This window comes from Larimichthys crocea, chromosome XXII (genome assembly GCF_000972845.2).
Source record: "Larimichthys crocea isolate SSNF chromosome XXII, L_crocea_2.0, whole genome shotgun sequence".
Classification (NCBI taxonomy): domain Eukaryota; kingdom Metazoa; phylum Chordata; class Actinopteri; family Sciaenidae; genus Larimichthys; species Larimichthys crocea.
The window spans coordinates 19,778,038-19,794,456 of record NC_040032.1 but is presented as its reverse complement, the minus strand read 5'-3'; the positions used below and the strand labels follow the sequence as shown (position 1 = coordinate 19,794,456).

Sequence of the window (16,419 nt, the reverse complement as noted above, 5' to 3'; positions counted from 1 at the left end):
TAAAATCCAGAATGTAGAAATATGCTAATATTTTTAGTTACAAAAGTTTCATCAGTGTGTGCGCACACAGAATGATCCAGGTTTCCACATCACACTTTGTGTGTGCTTTTGTAAGATTTACTTCAAAACCAGTTGTGACATCACAAATCCTGCTCTCATGTCCAAATCTTATCCTCTGATTTCAGGTAAACACAGAGACACTTCCCCACTTCAGCAGATAAATATGAAAAAAAATAAAGACTTCTAGTGTCAAAGTGTACATAGATCATTCACAGTCAAACTCAATCATCCAAAATACAGTAAGGAAAACACATCTGTGAATGGAGGGGGACTTTAAATTCATTGGAAATCACACAAGATATTACTAGACCTGAAGGAAGGGAAGGAAAGAAAACATCTGAACTGAAACCATTTTATCTTTGCATAAAAAGATTCTTTATTAAAACTGCATGCAAATTCCATTATTCCCTGACCAGATTTATGGGCAGAGGGAGAGTTGAGGTTGCAAAAAAAAGATTAGCAGCCAGAGTCAGACATCACAATCAGAGAAGTAGTTTCTTGGGGCTCTTTTAGTCGACAGGACCAGCAAGCACAGTGTCCAGAGCGCTCTGAGCATCTTTGATCTGCTGCTGCAGTCTTTGCTTCATGGCCTCGTTCTGAGCCTTCTTCAGCATGTCCTGCATGTCTCTGATGGACGCCCGGTAGCCCGGGGCGTTGTGAAACACTCGGATGGCCTTGTCGCCGCTGCACACCAAGAAGCGTCCGTTAATGTCAAATCTAAGGTCGGTGATCTCCCCGCTGTGGACGCCGTGCAGCTCCTCCTCCAGCTCGCCGCTGGCAGCATTGTACATAGCTATGTTAGAACCGTCGCTGATGGCCACCACCCGGCCGTCTGGAGACAATGCCACCAAGCTACCTTCGGATGACGTACAGGGGACTGTCTTCAGGAGGTAGGGATCCTGCTGCTTTTTGTACTCCACATCTGTATTCCACAACTTCCATGTACCGTCTTTGGAGACAGTCACCATCCTGATGAACAAAAAGAAAGAAAATTAGAACATTTGTATTTATTTGTAAACAGCCAACCATAAAAACTTTTACAGCAAGTTATGTGCTGGACTATTTCTTGTTCATCTTCTTATAACTTTCTTGTTATCACTGTGAGGTTACCAGGCAACAAGTGGAGACTGCACACCCCTTGGTAAAACCAAAACATATTTTCTTTACATTCCAGCGTTATGATGTGTTCATCGTGAGGTCTAATGGTGCTGCTAGATTTATTCCTGAATGCCGTTTCCTCGCGTTTTCCCAACTTCATATAATAACTCTTGGCCAATAAAAAAAAGTTTATACAGTCAGAACAGTGTGAGCCGCTTGGTTGGCTTTGCATTGCAATCAGAAAGCCTTCATTACCTGTGAGAGTTATTAGAAAAGGCGAAGGCATGAACTCCTGCAGAGTGGCCCTTCAGATCAAAAGCTCTCGCCACCTCTTTGAACTCTCCTCCCTTCCCGAAGCAAACCTCCCACACCTTCACGTCAGGAGTGAAGCCACACGAGGCTACGAACCTGAACACAGAGACGAAAAGCATGCACAATTACATCTTCACAAACATCACTTCATTTCATTTCATTGCTACAGATACTACAGAAGTGACCTGCATTGTTACTCAGCTCTTGACTTTAATATTAAAGTTTAATAACACTTAAAGGAAGTCAGTCAATTTGTTTTCATGCCACTTGATGGCTGGAAATCAGTGTTTATCTGTCCTTTCTGATTAAAAGTTGACCAAAATCACAGGATTTAAACATGAACATATGTCCACTTTTGTCATCTTTTTCTATGGTGTCAAAAAAGCAACATTAAATCAACTTTAATTCAATATCCTAAGACAATAAAACACACTTACAAGGGGAGTGAATATGTATTCTAGGCACCATAAATTCATAAATTTAAAAAGACAAAAAGATCCTTATTTGACATTTTAAGTGGAATGTTTGCAGTGATGGGAGGTGTGGGACTGACCTGCCACATGGAGAGATGGCAGCATAAGAATTGGTTATCTGGTTAGTGTTGATAGAGGCCAGTACCTCTCCTTTCAGGTCCCAGATGTGGATGCTGGTGTCAGTGGAGGCGCTCATGATGAACTTGCCTGCAGAGTGAAAACACAAAAAGAGTATTTTAGACTGGAGGAAAGCTTCGAAGAGTTATGAAATTCTAAGGATATTAAAAACATCTTTCATCACACGGACTGATTTAGAAGATATTTTCTTAGTAAAATACCAATACAAACAAAAACTACAGTTTCATATGTGACATTTGGTGGGTTCTGTACCTGTCTCTGCAATGCCGATGTTGAGGATGGTGGCCTTGTGTTTCTGTGGAAAGTCCTCGGGGGCAGCTTTGAAGCTTAAAGTGCCGTCCTCCTTTTTCACCATTTTGAAGATTCGAATGGTATCTCCATTAGCCAACCATGTGATAAATGCCCTGCAGTGAACAGGTGAGAGTCAATGAAGAGGGTAGTGGGATTATCTTGTGCAACTGTCTCTCTAATCTTAAATCGTAGGTCTAATCTGATGATAAGGAATATAATGCTTTATTTCAGAAGAAGAGTCAGAATCAGAAAAAGGTTTGTTGCCAAGCTCTAAAAATGTAAGAAAGAGGAGGAGAGAAGGGGAGACCTGGAGTCAGGACTGAAGCGGACTAGTGTGGCATGATCCAGCTCCACATTGGCCCTCAGACACTTGTGTTCCCGCTCCAGGAAGTCTTTGGTGCTCCAGATTCGGACGGTACGGTCGTCCGCGCATGACGCCAGGTACTTCCCATTACTGCTGAAATCAAGGCACGTCACATTTCCACTGTGGCTCTGAAAAGTACACAGAAACAAACACACACATGCTCAAAGGATGTCTTTGGAGAAGGAGCCTGAAGTGCGAGATGATTTGTTCCTATTGAACATGTAAATATTTTAAAAATGGATCACAGAATCCACTAACAATACTATTTTCATGCAGGTTAAATAGAGGTGTTCAGTTTAATGGAGGCTGCAGTTGTTGTGTAGTTGACTTAAGCACCTGAGAGATGTTTCGAGTATTTTAAAATAGAATCAGGACCCTTTGGGACCGCTGAGGTGTTTATAACTTCAGACATGTCCCTGAACAACAGTCCTCATTGTACTCTCTTGCGATACACATGTTATTCAGTGTCACCGTGCGTTCCAGTTTACCTTCAGCGAGGCTGCCAACAGCACATGGCTGAACGTGTGCTGTGCAGCTTTATCCTTGCGGCTGCGCTGCTTGTCCTGCTTCTGCTTCTTGGACGCAGGGCCTTTCGCAACACTGCCTTCAGCTGAGGGACACACAACACACAAAGTTATGACACTGTGGCACGGGCCTCACATGACCACAACGAACAAAAATCAAAAAGGATTCTGCATCGTCACTGTGGACGGACAGGACAACACATAGCAGCTTGTAGCATCTGATAACAGACAGTCACAACGACAGATAAATAGATAGATACTTTATTGATGCAGAGGGAAATTTAAGCATTGAGTAGCAGCATGAGACACAGTAAACATGCATTAAAATTAAAAACTGTGCAAAGAAATTAAACATTTGCAAAGAAGCTGAACCTGTGCTGGAAAACTTTACAAATAGAAAGCTATATAAAAAAGTTTAAAATAACTACATTTACAGTCATTCATAGGCAGTGCATGTGCAGAGAGCAGTCATCTCATTGGTCCGTCAATTTAACATTTGCCAATTGGCCAGTGACACATGAAAGTTGCTCTGGTCTCTTAAGTCCACGTGTTTATGTGAGACAGCAGCGTATACCTGTCTCACACACTCACACACACAGACAGACAGAGACAGAGAGACACTCTCTCGGTGACTCACCGCCTTCCCTTCGGCTAAAGTTACATTAGCATTAGTGTGGCTCTTACCGGCAAACTCCGCCGCCTGCTCTATCTCCTCTCTTATTTCTTCTTTCCGTCTGCCCACCGCCACTGCGACCAGAATAACCAGTGCACCCAGTAACAAAGTCAAGGCGACCAGTGCGGCTAACTCCATATCGAAAGCTTTGTGCCACGTACTTTGCACGGCTAACGTCCACTTGGCTACAACTCACTACTGGTGGGGGGGCACTGCGCATGCGTCTAACGGTGCCGTGATAATTACCGCCACCTAATGCACTGGAGGCTCGTGCTATTGTGCAGATGGCCAAATGAGTTAATTTAATGATGCCTTCCCAACGTAATAAAACCTCATATTTACACATTAACATGTCCTTATATGAGTATAATTCTAGTACTATTATATACAAATGGTTAACATTGAGATACTTGTCTGTGTCGCTAGCTGTTACTCTGGTCCTTCCTGACTTTGAGGTTATTTGGATAGGAGTACCAGAGAGCCGCCAGGATGGCGCCACTGTCAAGTGTTTATGGCGCCACTGTCAAGTGTGGTAATGTATGTATTACAATTTTTTCTCTGTCCCTCTCTTACACAAGAGTTGTACTATTGTTGACTTTGACTGCATGTCTCAGGAGCATAACCTCTACTGCATATAAGGGCTTGCCCCGCATAGTTCAGGAGAGTTTCATTATTCGGCTGGAGGCTCTCCAAGTAAAGTTTTACTTGATTACGATAGTGAACTTATTGTAATAAATTTGTTATACAACTAAGACAGTGTCTGCAGAGTTTTTCTTCAAACATTTTCAACTGCATCACCACTGAATATGACAAAACCCTATAGACAATTTAAGTTGTCAAATCACATGCGGTCTGAAAAGCTGCCTGATAAAAAAATAAAACTATTATTTCTATCGTGACTTAATCTGCGTTTCAACCACGTTGAGACAATTCTAAACCCCCACCTGATTTTCAAGTGTTGATTAACACTGTTAACAAGATTAGAAAGCTTTTTATAATAGTATACTGTCAGGACATAATACTGTATACATGTAGTATGAAGTAGGGAGAAAAATAGAAACCTTGAAGGGTTGAATGTGTTTCTTGGAACATCCACGTCCAAAAATTCAGATTTTATTAATTCAAAATTATCCATCAAAAACTGCATCAGATACTCGCTCACTTTTCACAAGAAATGGTAATTATTACTGAGAACAGAAATCATTCTGAACAACTTACTGTATAACAGTGCAGTAAAATAAGTAACTGGATCTCACTGCACTGTATGTTTGCTTGACAAAAAAAATCCTCATCTAATGCTGCAAGTAAGAGACATTAGAGACTCCCTGCATCATGTGAGAATTTCCATAATTAATAACAAGCAGATAAGGGTTTCCAATTGACAGACTGTATATTTAGTAAATGTGATGTTACATTAACATGGTGTGACCTACTGTAACAGTGATACTTCAGAAGTGGGTATAATGTGTTGCTGTGTAGATGTTTAAAAACTATTTATTAAGGTACATCTGTATTAACAGTAGATGAAGATAGAATCAAATCGATCTTTTCCAGTGAATTAACACGGATTCAGTGCCTGGAGTAAAGAGAGGTAGTCTGGCACACACAAACACGTCTCAGGGTCGAAAGATGAAATGAACATCACAGATTCTTTTCACAGGCATTGACGTTGAAGAATTGGCTTTGGTTTGTCGGCACAAGTTAGGAGTTGCCATCCTAACCATCGACTGACATGCTAATTACATCAGTGTTGGCAATCACTATCAAAGAAGAAGAAGAAGAAGAAAAAAAGGCCATCCACAGGAGGACTCTGGGAATGCTTGCAATGACAGAGTATGAAACAAGAACACAAGGGTCTGCACTACCTACATTAAGACATTTACTAAGTTGCCCTTTAAGTGCAGAAACACGTCATTCATTTACAGGGTCAGAAAGCCAATTAAAAAAATAATTTAAAATGCGTCTCATAACTTTACATTTACACTGCAGTGTTGTGTACCTCATCTGAACCAAACTGTGCATTCCACTCATTCAGATAATGTACTCAAATATTCGGTAACATACAAACCAGTGAGCTTCACGTAAAAAAATAAATGTTTGAGCCAAAGGCCCCACGTCTTTGCTTGACTCGACTTTCTCCTTAAGACAAACCAATGGGAGTGTCCACATACTGTAAAGGAAAGAGAACTTCGGATATGCTTTGACTCAGAATCACACTATTCAACAGTCTTTCCGACATCTTCAAGTATAGTACATTGTTATGGATTCTGTCTCCTCGCTGCTACATTCCCTCACTGGGTCATGTAGCCATCCAGGCAGCATGAACTCAGCAAGCTGGTGTGCTCTTTCTAACTCCTCTGCATTACACACAATGTTTCGGGCCAGCACAACCCACTGGAGGAGGGGAAGGAAGCAGAGGGCATGGTGGCATGATGGCAGCCATGGTTTGGGGGGGGGGTTGTTGGGCTTAGAACAGAGCAGTGTTAGCCAGATTAGCCATAGCAGCAACAGCTGAAGTCCTCTGAAAAGCGGTGCTGGACACGTGTAGCAGGCTACTTCTTCCTGTTGTGCTGCCTCCGTGCCTGCAGCCTCTGTCTTGCTCCAGATGGTTTTGATCCGGCTCCAATAGAGAAGGAAGGAGTTGCTGGAGACCCTGATTTAAAAAAAACAAAAAACGTGTCATTTCTATGGAGCGACATTAGGTGAACACAGGATGAGCAGTCTTGCCATCTCTAGTGTAAATAGGGGTGCAAATTGGAGTGAAGAAAGAGTGAGAATCTACTCTGGAGTACCCTAACAATACAAAAATCACAGTGATTTTCCTAAACACCAGGTACAAACTGTAAATGTTAGCTTCCTCTGCAAATAAGTATAATTCACTGTCATTTAGGGTTTTAAGGAACAAGCATGAGGGGGGGAGGATGATAACAGCCTTCAAAGTGATGCTATTCTTTCCACAAGGCTGGTTTATCTCACTAGTACTGCTGACCACTGCTTTAGCTTGCACACAAACAGGTGTGGATGTGCTGGTGACTAGAGAGAAAGCACCGTCTTAAAAAAAAAAAATCTGGTTTTGTTTTGTTTTTAGAGTTTAGTTTCTCTCTACGTTCCTGTCTGATATTAGCCGTGTTTTACCGTTTATGGAGTGTTTTTAGCTCCAAGGTTATTGTTACTGATGTCAACTTTTCCAGCTGCTTCACATTTCCACCGACTAACTTTTTTTATTTGGCCCACTTAGATAAGATATATTCTGAGCCATTTGTTCTGGGGATCAGTTTTAAATATTGTAGGAAGAAATAGTACAAGCAGAGAAAACCCCAGTGAGTTCTTGGGAGTCTGCAGCCGTTTATGTAACTGCTACTACAGCGATGCTGTGGAAAACCCACTCACAGCATGGCCTAAATAGAAAAAACAACCCAGCATTAATGGCCTACCAAAAGGAACAGCATTGAAGCCTTGGACTGGAGTTCCAGGACTTCCAAAGGGAATTGGACCTACAGCAGCACTCTGGCCAAAGGATGGGGTAGACGTCCCTGCAAAAAAAGCAACAAACAAACAATTAGGGATAAAACATTGAATTCTACTGGGAAATAAAGAAATGTGGACCAGATCTAGATGATGGCAATCCAAGCTGCCAGCACTGAAACATGACTGTACTATAGCTGTGTGGATAACAACAGCTTTGTGTGTCTGTATGCAAATGTCATAAGCCACCAAGTTTGAAAGCCAAAATTATCTATGTGACTCACTATAGAACCTAGCTGGGTTTAAACTACAAACAAATAAACAGAACAGTAATCATTGTTTCTTACCAAAAGCTGGTTTGTCATTAGCAGCAGCCCCAAAATTGAAGCTTCCCATCTGTGGTGCAGGATTATTGGAGACTGGTGTTCCAAACTGGGGACATGGCATACCAGCTCCAAAGTTAAATCCACCGGGAGCAGGCTGAGCAGGACCAGTGGGAGCCTGCTGAGGAGCAGCACTGCCAAATGTGAAGGTGCCTGTGGAGGAGCTCTGAGTCTGCGTTGATGCACCAAAGCTCGGTGCAGCTGAGGGTGCAGCTGACGGGGCAGTGGTGGCACCGAAAGCAAAACCAGAGGAGCTGGCTCCAAACGCTGGTTTAGCTGGGGTCCCGAAGCTGGTTGCTGTGGAGACAGCAGCTGACCCAAATGGGAAAGGGGGTGGGGGGGTGTTAGATGCAGGCGTGGATGACGCTGCGCTGCCTCCGAAAGTGAATGGTTTTGGTGGTGGTGGTGCTGTTGCTGCCGTTGATGCTGTGGATCCGAAGGTTGACTGAGCCGCTGGCGCTTGAAACGATGACTTTCCAAAGGTGAACGTGGACTGGGTGGTGGCGGCAGCAGTGGTGGAGGCTGTGCTGGCCATGGCAAAGCCTCCAAATGAAGCAGTGGTTGTGTTCTGACTGGGTGCTGTTTGGCCAAAGGCGAATACCTTCGTGTTGGCACCTTGAGGGTCTGGCTGTGTAGCACCAAATGCGAAGGCGCTGTTGCTGGAGGTTGTGGTGGCAGCGGCAGGGGCAGGGGCAGCTGCAGTGGTGGTGGTAGCAGTTCCAAACTGAAACGTGCTCCCTGTATTAGGGGCCTGCGCTGAAGCTGCGGTGGTACTTCCAAAGAGGGATTTCACAACTGGCTGGGCTGCAGGCTGTGTGGTGGTGATGGAGCCAGTGGAGGCTGTGCCAGTGGGGGCGTTGGTCATGCCAGGAAAAATGGAGGGGGCAACTGTGGTGCTGCTTGTTGATCCAAACAGTGAGGGTGTACTACTTAAAGAAGCTGTGGAGGCTGGGTTGGTGGTGGTAAGGGGTGAAGGCTGTCCAAAGCCAGACCCGGCAGTGGTGGCTCCAAAGATGGGCTTGAAACTTTGGACAGAAGGTTTGCTCTCTGGGATTGATGTAGCTGAGGAGGAGGTGGTGGTGACAGCAAAGATGGGCTTGAACCCTGAAGTCAGCAGAGGGTTGGTGTTACTTACTGGCCCTGAGCTGCTAGCTGGGGCAGTAGCCGTGACCAGGTTAGAGGCTGAAGAAGCAGTAGGAGTATTGATTTGGCTCGCCAGTCCAAACAGGCTTGCTCCTGCTACAGGTGGAGTGCCACTGGAAGCCTTGGTGACCTGACCCAGCACCTGAGTAAAGGCAGAGGGCTGCTCCCCACCAGCAGAGGAGGACTGAGACTGGGAGGCAGGTGGGAGCTGTGGGGCCACTGTAGTCGAAGCCTTCAGATTTAAGCCGCTGGGTTGTACCGGTGTGGTTGCAGACACTGCAGGTGCAACAAGTCAATTATGAAGGGAAAAACATGTCAGCATAAAATGACATAATAATTAATACATACAATGCAAAGATGAAGAATATTCTTCCCTCAGAGAAACCCTTAGTTTAGTGCTCGTACCTGTAGTCGTGTTTGCAACAGATGTGGAGCTCGCAGGAATGCTGCTCTTCATTTTCAGTGCCTCCAGCAGTGGGTTGGAGGCTGCAGGTGCTGTGCTGACACTGCTGGCGGGGCTGGGATCCAGGTTGATGACTGGGATGGCAGAGCTGGAGGCTGTGGGCAGAGGAGCTGCCAGGAGGCTGCTCAGGGTGGTGGTGCTAGTAGAGCTGATGGTGGAGGGAAGCTGGGTGGAAGTGGTGGCTGGGGGAGAGACAGATTTCTCTGGCTCTGGAGCTAAAAAAGGAAAATGAACAGAAAAGTCAGAAGTCAGGGGTGGGGACATTATGGTTTTAAATGCAACTCAGATTGGACAGTTATTTTCGGATCTTGCCACTATTCTGCCCAGCAACTGAGTACTTAATGTCCAGAATGATGCGTTTCCATGTCCCAGTATTGTATTACGCTTTTAACAGATCAGATAATTGGAGATCAGAATACATTTACAGAAAGCTGAACCTTTCTCAAGTTGACTTTTGAGACTTGAATTGTGGTGGGTGGCAGCAAGATATTATTTCAAAGGTCAATAAACTGTAAATGGCAGTTCTAAAATGTGTGTCTGTATATGTGAAGTATGTGTGAATGGAGGGCAACAGTGCATCATCCATCAAATGAAAAAAAAAAAAGTTAAATTGTTTATTCCCCTGGCTGCTTCTACTCACCAGGTGTCTCCAGGACCTTCTGAATCTTGCTTATGGCAGCCTTTTTCTCTTCATCTAGGTCTTTCACAGTGATAGCGTAGCCCAGCTCTGGGGGCGGGGGCTGCACATCAACAAGCACAGAGAGTAAAACTGAGCAATCTAGGTCACTGTGACACAAATAAAATATAAACAAGGGCTTCTATGAGCATGAAGTCAAAACATGGCGGCTTCTTACCAGAGAGATTTGATCGTCTCTGTGGCTGGAAACCAGCTGGATCTTCCGTTTTCTCTTCCCACCACTACCGGTAGAGTCCGCTGAGGTAGTGACTGGGACCTTGGGGACTGGAGTCAATTTGGCTGCAACGTCATCATCATAAAAATATAAATATAATAAAATAAAACAAAATTAAACTAAAACACAAAAAAAGTGTTTTTTTAAAACCCTGTGTTCAATGAAACTGAAGTGTTGAGCAGTCTTTAGGCAGTGATGCAGAGATATAACATGCTGGACCAGCATCAGACCCAATCCTGACCATCTGAAGTGGATAAAGTTTTGGCAGAAACGTAGTTTCTTTGTGGCCTTTGTAAAAGTCAGTTATTCTGCTGTCACCTACATCAGTTTTAGTGCCACAATCAGATCGCTGTCCCCATGTTATCCATCGGAAAAATAAATCCATCCTGGTGCTCTACGGGTTAAGGTAAGCAGAGCATGAAAACTTGGGTATGAAAACTAGAAGATATCGGTATGACAGCAAAATGAACTGTAATTTACAATACTGTGGCAGGGAAGAACGTCAACTAAAATTGGTTGACAATGTATACTTTTTACTGTTATTATATAAAGCCTTGCATAATCGGCTGCACATAGCTGCACTTCTAAGCCTAAAGAAGTACAAGACTGCCACTGGAGATAAATGAGACTTACAAGTAACAGGTGCTTTTTCTGAAGCTGCCTGGTTTGACCTCACGGAGGATGCTGAGCTGGGAGACTGCCCGTCGTCCTCTCTGGTAATGAAACCACAAGTTTATTGACTGCAATATCATATTAAATATGGAGGACTAGCAGGAAACCAGCGCAGATATACCTCTGTCTTTTGGAGGCTCCATCTGGAGTCTGAGAACGAGATGATCCGGGGCTGGACAGAGGGGAGCTGGGTGCTGACCGTTTCTTCCTCTGTGAAGGTAAACATGGGGGTAAAGGTCAACAACTCCAACTTCATCTCTGCAGGGACATGTGCACTGTACTGTAGTGGGTAGGCGTTACCTGGCTGAGGCCTAGTGTAGAGCTGTAGGAGCTGTGGATGGGGTTTCTCCCGGTGCCTGGGGTTCCTCTCGGGGCATGGGCGCCGCTGCCAGAGCTGATGGAGGATGTGCGAGACCTCTTCATGATGGACTCCTCCATCAGTGAGGCCATCCCTCTTTTCAGGCTTCCTGGCCTGGACGAAGGAAGAAAAAAAGAAAGCATTTTCACCTACGTCAGCCACTCAATCAAAGTGCAGTCAGTAGAAAAGATGAGACTTGACAATATAACGCCACTTCAGAAAAGTTAAACTCACTTAGGGACCAGCTGCGATGGTGTTCCATTGGGTAAAATGGGCCCAAAAGCAGAGTGTGCGCTCCCACCGCTGTCGTTACGCCTTGGGAAATAACAAACATGACATAACACTCAGAACGGGAAAGCTGAAACTAATATCTAAATGCCTTTTCAGACATGTTATACAGATCAGACTAATGACTGATCTGTAGGCTACCTTTCCTTGCTATCATTTCTTATAATGTAATAAAACAAGCGCCAATGGAGAAGCTTGTCCTTTGATCCTGGTACCTTCTTTTGCTTCTCTGCTCAGTTGTGAAGTTTAACTCCTCGTCCTCCACTTCTCTCTTGCGGCTTTCTTTCAACACCTTGAGGACACTTTCTCTGGAGCAGGGGTCTGCTGGGGCCCTGGGGAGGCTTGCACAACTCAGATGGTCGAAACTAAAAATAAAAAAAGGTGACAATATAACAGTGGTCAGTGACACAGCAGAGCACAAACCAAAGATCAAGGTTTTTTTTTGTTTACTAAGCACTGGGTTTGACCTATCAATATAATGTAGTACAATTAAACACTAATCAGAGAGTGTTGCTGAAAAAGGGACCAACGAAGGAGGATACAATACTGTGGGAAGAGAGTATGAAGAATATTTCCCTTTTTGGTCTTGACATATTTTTTTATTTTTAAGTTCTTTCTCATTTTATGATCGCCCAGATAAACTCTGCTTACAGGTATTGTTCAGTGATAACGTAGGTCGAGGATCATATCAGCCTTTCATCTGCTCAAAGTCATGTTACTATTGAGGGAAGTTTAAAAATAGCCCTCACGATATCACAAACCCCAGAAGCCAAACTGATATTCAGAAAATCTAAAGATATAAAAACAGAGTTAGGCACCAAATCATCACATTTGTGATGCTGGTGCTTTTCTCCTTTAATAAATGCCCTAAAAGATTAAATAACTATTAAAAATACTGCTGATGACATTTCCTGTCATTGAATGGATTACCTGACTCATTGTTTCAGCTCTAGTTCATCATTAAAAAACAGTCAAATGTGTAGGTTAAGTTAAATATTTGAAGATACATGATGACTACACCAAGATGGATTATCTGGCTCAAGCTCATACAGGTTGATCTTCACGCCAGAGCATATAATCTAATGTACAATGTATGTGGTTCATTTATAAATAATGGATACAAGTTGTAAGATGGCAGGCTAAGAGTTAGGGTCTCTGTGTGAGTATACGGACCTGGGGCTGCTGTGGTGGTCAGGCCTTGCGATCTTCACAGTGACCGGGCTGAGGGCAGCCGGGGAGTTGCGGGGGCTGAGGATGTTTTTCTTCCTGAAGCCATCCCACTTGACAGGAGGTAGGACTCCCACTGATGACACACCTGGCTGCTGCAGGGGGTAGTGACGCTGCGGGGTGATAGTGAACCTGCCCACTGCACCCAGTGGCTCCCTGAGAGGAAGAAAAAAACAACACGATGCAAGGGTGAGATACACGTCAACAACACAAACACAGAACTTCATTTGTGACTTCAGGCCTCCGTACATTCAGACATATAGCTTTCCTGACATCGAAACCTTTGTGATGCAGGAAATGTCTCTATGCCAGGAATGATAAAATGTTTGCCTGGTCCTAAAATAACTTTTATTATAATAACATTCAATATATAGTAGGTATAGTCTGGAAATACTGGATTCAAATGCTGGTTTTTAATTTAATCTCCTTGGACATATCATAAATTCCTTTGCAGCTGCTGCTGGATTACAGGTAGGACGTATAGATTTAGATTTCCCCTCAGAATTTTGAGTAACCAAGACAAAATCACAACAATGGGACCACACATTTTTTACAATATGGTGAAATTATCAGTTGTGTGTTTTTGTATGACTCTATAGAATACATTCAATCGACCATTAAACCATGTAACCACAGGACTTGACTAACTGGCTGATGGGATGCACTTACATGGCCAAATGGAAACTTTTGATTCAAGAAAACAAGTTGAAGGACTTGGAAATTTAAAAATCACTGACCAGAAGTTAGTTTTATATAAATACTACTTATGTTCTACTCTATCACCTGGTCTGCTTTCGTGTGATTCCTAGTTATTATTTTTTTTAATATACCTTGTTATTTAATGTTATTCTTTAAATTCCTGTCTCAGTCTAAGACAAGGGAAATAAGACCATGACTTTAACATCACATCCCTGAAAAGGCTCTTGTGTTGCATTTTAAAAAGACATATCACAAAGTAATAATACTGCTATTTTAATAAATATCTACAGTTATAGTCTTGTATGGGTGTGATACAGATGATTACTTGAAATGTTTATGTAAATTATCATGCTATAAGGTTAATTGGTGGCATATTCTTTGACTATATAATGAACATTCACCTGGAGTCATCGACTAAAACCTTTTGTTGTTTATCTGAGTGCCTGGATAAAGATCCTCCCGAAGAGTTAATAATTAAAACCCGCCAAGAAATTGAATCTTTATCACCGTGGCAAAGTCTCTGCCGCCTCCTGACGCGCGCAGAGGTTACGTTAGTAACGCAGATTTGATTATGTACGTACCCAGCGAATGACAGCCTCCTGTTCGGGGTATAGACAGCATGGTTGGGTCTGGACAGCTTCTCCCGCAGTTGTTCTCGGGGGTTTCTCCCTGTCCTCGGCCTCCCGGGGTCCGCGGTTGGACTTTCGGGTTTCCCGATGTAACTCCCCATGAGGAAATCCCGAGGGCTGAAAAGAAAGGAGTCACTTTCCAAGCTCTCCCTCCTGTAAATCCCAGTTTCGGCGAACCTCTTTCTAAAGTGTCCCTCCGGTTCCCGGTGCTCGGTTTTGTTACTAGTGTTCGTCCTCCCCCGCGCGGGCACCGACACGCCGGTCACCCCGAAGCCCCACAACCAGCGCCGGAGCACGGCCGGCACGTTAGGCCCAGCCCGCGGATTCAAACCTAACCTGGCGGGAAGCGGCTCTCCGCTGTGATAGTAACACACAACGCAACAAACGGCGAGAATTAGAGTGGCGTAAAGAAAAGAAGGGCTGTAGTAAAGAGCAAAGCCGAGCACGCCTAAAGCTGAGAGAAGCGCTAAATGTTTCTCTCTAGGTGACATGGCGGCAGCGCGCCACCGGAGGACTCTCATATCCCATCATGCCGCTGGTCTAACACCGCCTCTTCTTCCAGTCACGTTAAGGAGGTCGGACTCTTAGTGCACCATCGCCCCCTGCCGGCTGGAGTCTGTCTGTTAGTAATGGGAATTTCGGCTCTTTTTGGAGAGCCGGTTCTTTTGGCTCTGCATACTATAAGGAGCCGGCTCTTTTTGGAGAGCCGGTTCTTTTGGCTCTGCATACTATAAGGAGCCGGCTCTTTTTGGAGAGCCGGTTCTTTTGGCTCTGCATACTATAAGGAGCCGGCTCTTTTTGGAGAGTCGGTTCTTTTGGCTCTGCATACTGATAAGGAACCGGCTCTTTTTGGAGAGTCGGTTCTTTTGGCTCTGCATACTAATAAGGAACCGGCTCTTTTTGGAGAGTCGGTTCTTTTGGCTCTGCATACTATAAGGAGCCGGCTCTTTTTGGAGAGTCGGTTCTTTTGGCTCTGCATACTATAAGGAGCCGGCTCTTTTTGGAGAGTCGGTTCTTTTGGCTCTGCATACTATAAGGAGCCGGCTCTTTTTGGAGAGTCGGTTCTTTTGGCTCTGCATACTATAAGGAGCCGGCTCTTTTTGGAGAGCCGGTTCTTTTGGCTCTGCATACTATAAGGAGCCGGCTCTTTTTGGAGAGCCGGTTCTTTTGGCTCTGCATACTATAAGGAGCCGGCTCTTTTTGGAGAGCCGGTTCTTTTGGCTCTGCATACTATAAGGAGCCGGCTCTTTCGGCTCCCAAACGGCTCCTCACATTTTATTAATTGGTTTTATTAATTAATTATTATTATTATTTTGTTATTATTGCTGTTATTATTATTTTATATTTTTTAATGTTATTATATTTTATTGTATTTTTGACATTGTAAAGCACTTTGGTCAGTGCATGCGGTGTAAAAATGTGCTATACAGTGGTCCCTCGTTTATCGCGGGGGATACGTTCTAAAAATAACCCGCAATAAACGAAATCCGCGAAGTACGTTTTACAATTATTATATATGTTTTAAGGCTGTAAAACCCCTAACCACACACTTTTATACAGCTTTTTACACGCATTTTGTACAGTACTCCCTTAAACAGGACGCAGAACACATGTGCGGTTCTCCCTTAGCCAATTTAGGACGCAGAACACAATGCGCGTTCATACTGTACAGTACGCTGTAAAAAAAAAAGCATGCAAAATTACACTGAAAAAAATCCGCGAAACAGCGAGTCCGTGAAAAGTGAACCGCGATATAGCGAGGGACGACTGTATAAATAAAACGTACTAACTATTTAATTAATTTATCACTCAAAATAATGCAATAATGTAATGAATAATGTCTCTCGTCTCCCTCCTGTCGTGTTTGTCCTCCACGACCGCTGTGTGCGTGTGTGTCTGTCACCCCTGCCTTGGATGCTGCTATACATCTTTTCACCAATCACGTGCAGCTTTCACACAAAAATAAGTGGAGAAAAAAAAGTTTTTCCTCCAGTTTTTTAATTGAAAGCCGAACATGATTGGTCAAGATGTGTGAGAACAGGCATGGCATGAGGGAGAGTGTCAGGGGGAGGAGACAGTGAGGCACAGAAGTGGGAAAAAAACCCCAACAAAAAATCGGCTCCCAACGAGGAGCCGGCTCCCGTCGTTCACTTCAAAGAGCCGGCTCTTAGAACCGGATCGTTCGTGACCGACACATCACTACTGTCTGTGCCACAAGTGCCAGCTTCACTATATTTTTAGGGCCCGA

At 44.0% G+C, this 16,419-nt stretch overlaps 2 protein-coding genes across 2 annotated transcripts; both read right to left on the bottom strand.

The window, feature by feature from the left end:
- Window positions 1-398: 398 nt before the first annotated feature.
- Window positions 399-4,206, bottom strand: tbl2 (transducin beta like 2). Its single transcript, XM_010730861.3, has 7 exons — window positions 3,945-4,206; window positions 3,225-3,346; window positions 2,680-2,864; window positions 2,334-2,485; window positions 2,024-2,150; window positions 1,414-1,566; window positions 399-1,029 (listed from the first exon to the last, which is right to left on the bottom strand). Exons 1-7 carry the CDS (start codon window positions 4,069-4,071, stop codon window positions 570-572), a joined length of 1,326 nt encoding a protein of 441 aa, XP_010729163.2. The 5' UTR covers window positions 4,072-4,206; the 3' UTR covers window positions 399-569.
- Window positions 4,207-5,008: 802 nt separating this feature from the next.
- On the bottom strand, window positions 5,009-14,736 carry pom121 (POM121 transmembrane nucleoporin). The gene is made up of 13 exons (XM_010730862.3): window positions 14,124-14,736; window positions 12,790-12,999; window positions 11,832-11,981; window positions 11,563-11,643; window positions 11,271-11,442; window positions 11,092-11,180; window positions 10,932-11,011; window positions 10,242-10,363; window positions 10,028-10,127; window positions 9,330-9,602; window positions 7,746-9,200; window positions 7,368-7,466; window positions 5,009-6,586 (listed from the first exon to the last, which is right to left on the bottom strand). The coding sequence occupies exons 1-13, from the start codon at window positions 14,690-14,692 to the stop codon at window positions 6,486-6,488; spliced, it is 3,501 nt and encodes a 1,166-aa protein (XP_010729164.3). The 5' UTR covers window positions 14,693-14,736; the 3' UTR covers window positions 5,009-6,485.
- Window positions 14,737-16,419: the final 1,683 nt, after the last annotated feature.

What these genes read in the sequence shown, in the direction of transcription:
- pom121 (XM_010730862.3), bottom strand. Translation starts at nt 14,692, where the DNA reads ATGAGAGTCCTCCGGTGGCGCGCTGCCGCCATGTCACCTAGAGAGAAA. An exon ending in GACCACCACAGCAGCCCCAG is followed by an intron (nt 11,982 to 12,789) that starts GTCCGTATACTC and finishes TTTTATTTTTAG; the next exon opens with TTTCGACCATCTGAGTTGTG. An exon ending in CTACACTAGGCCTCAGCCAG is followed by an intron (nt 11,181 to 11,270) that starts GTAACGCCTACC and finishes TTACCTTCACAG; the next exon opens with AGGAAGAAACGGTCAGCACC.
- tbl2 (XM_010730861.3), bottom strand. Translation starts at nt 4,071, where the DNA reads ATGGAGTTAGCCGCACTGGTCGCCTTGACTTTGTTACTGGGTGCACTG. An exon ending in CATCGGCATTGCAGAGACAG is followed by an intron (nt 2,151 to 2,333) that starts GTACAGAACCCA and finishes TTCACTCTGCAG; the next exon opens with GCAAGTTCATCATGAGCGCC. An exon ending in TTTTCTAATAACTCTCACAG is followed by an intron (nt 1,030 to 1,413) that starts GTAATGAAGGCT and finishes TTTGTTCATCAG; the next exon opens with GATGGTGACTGTCTCCAAAG.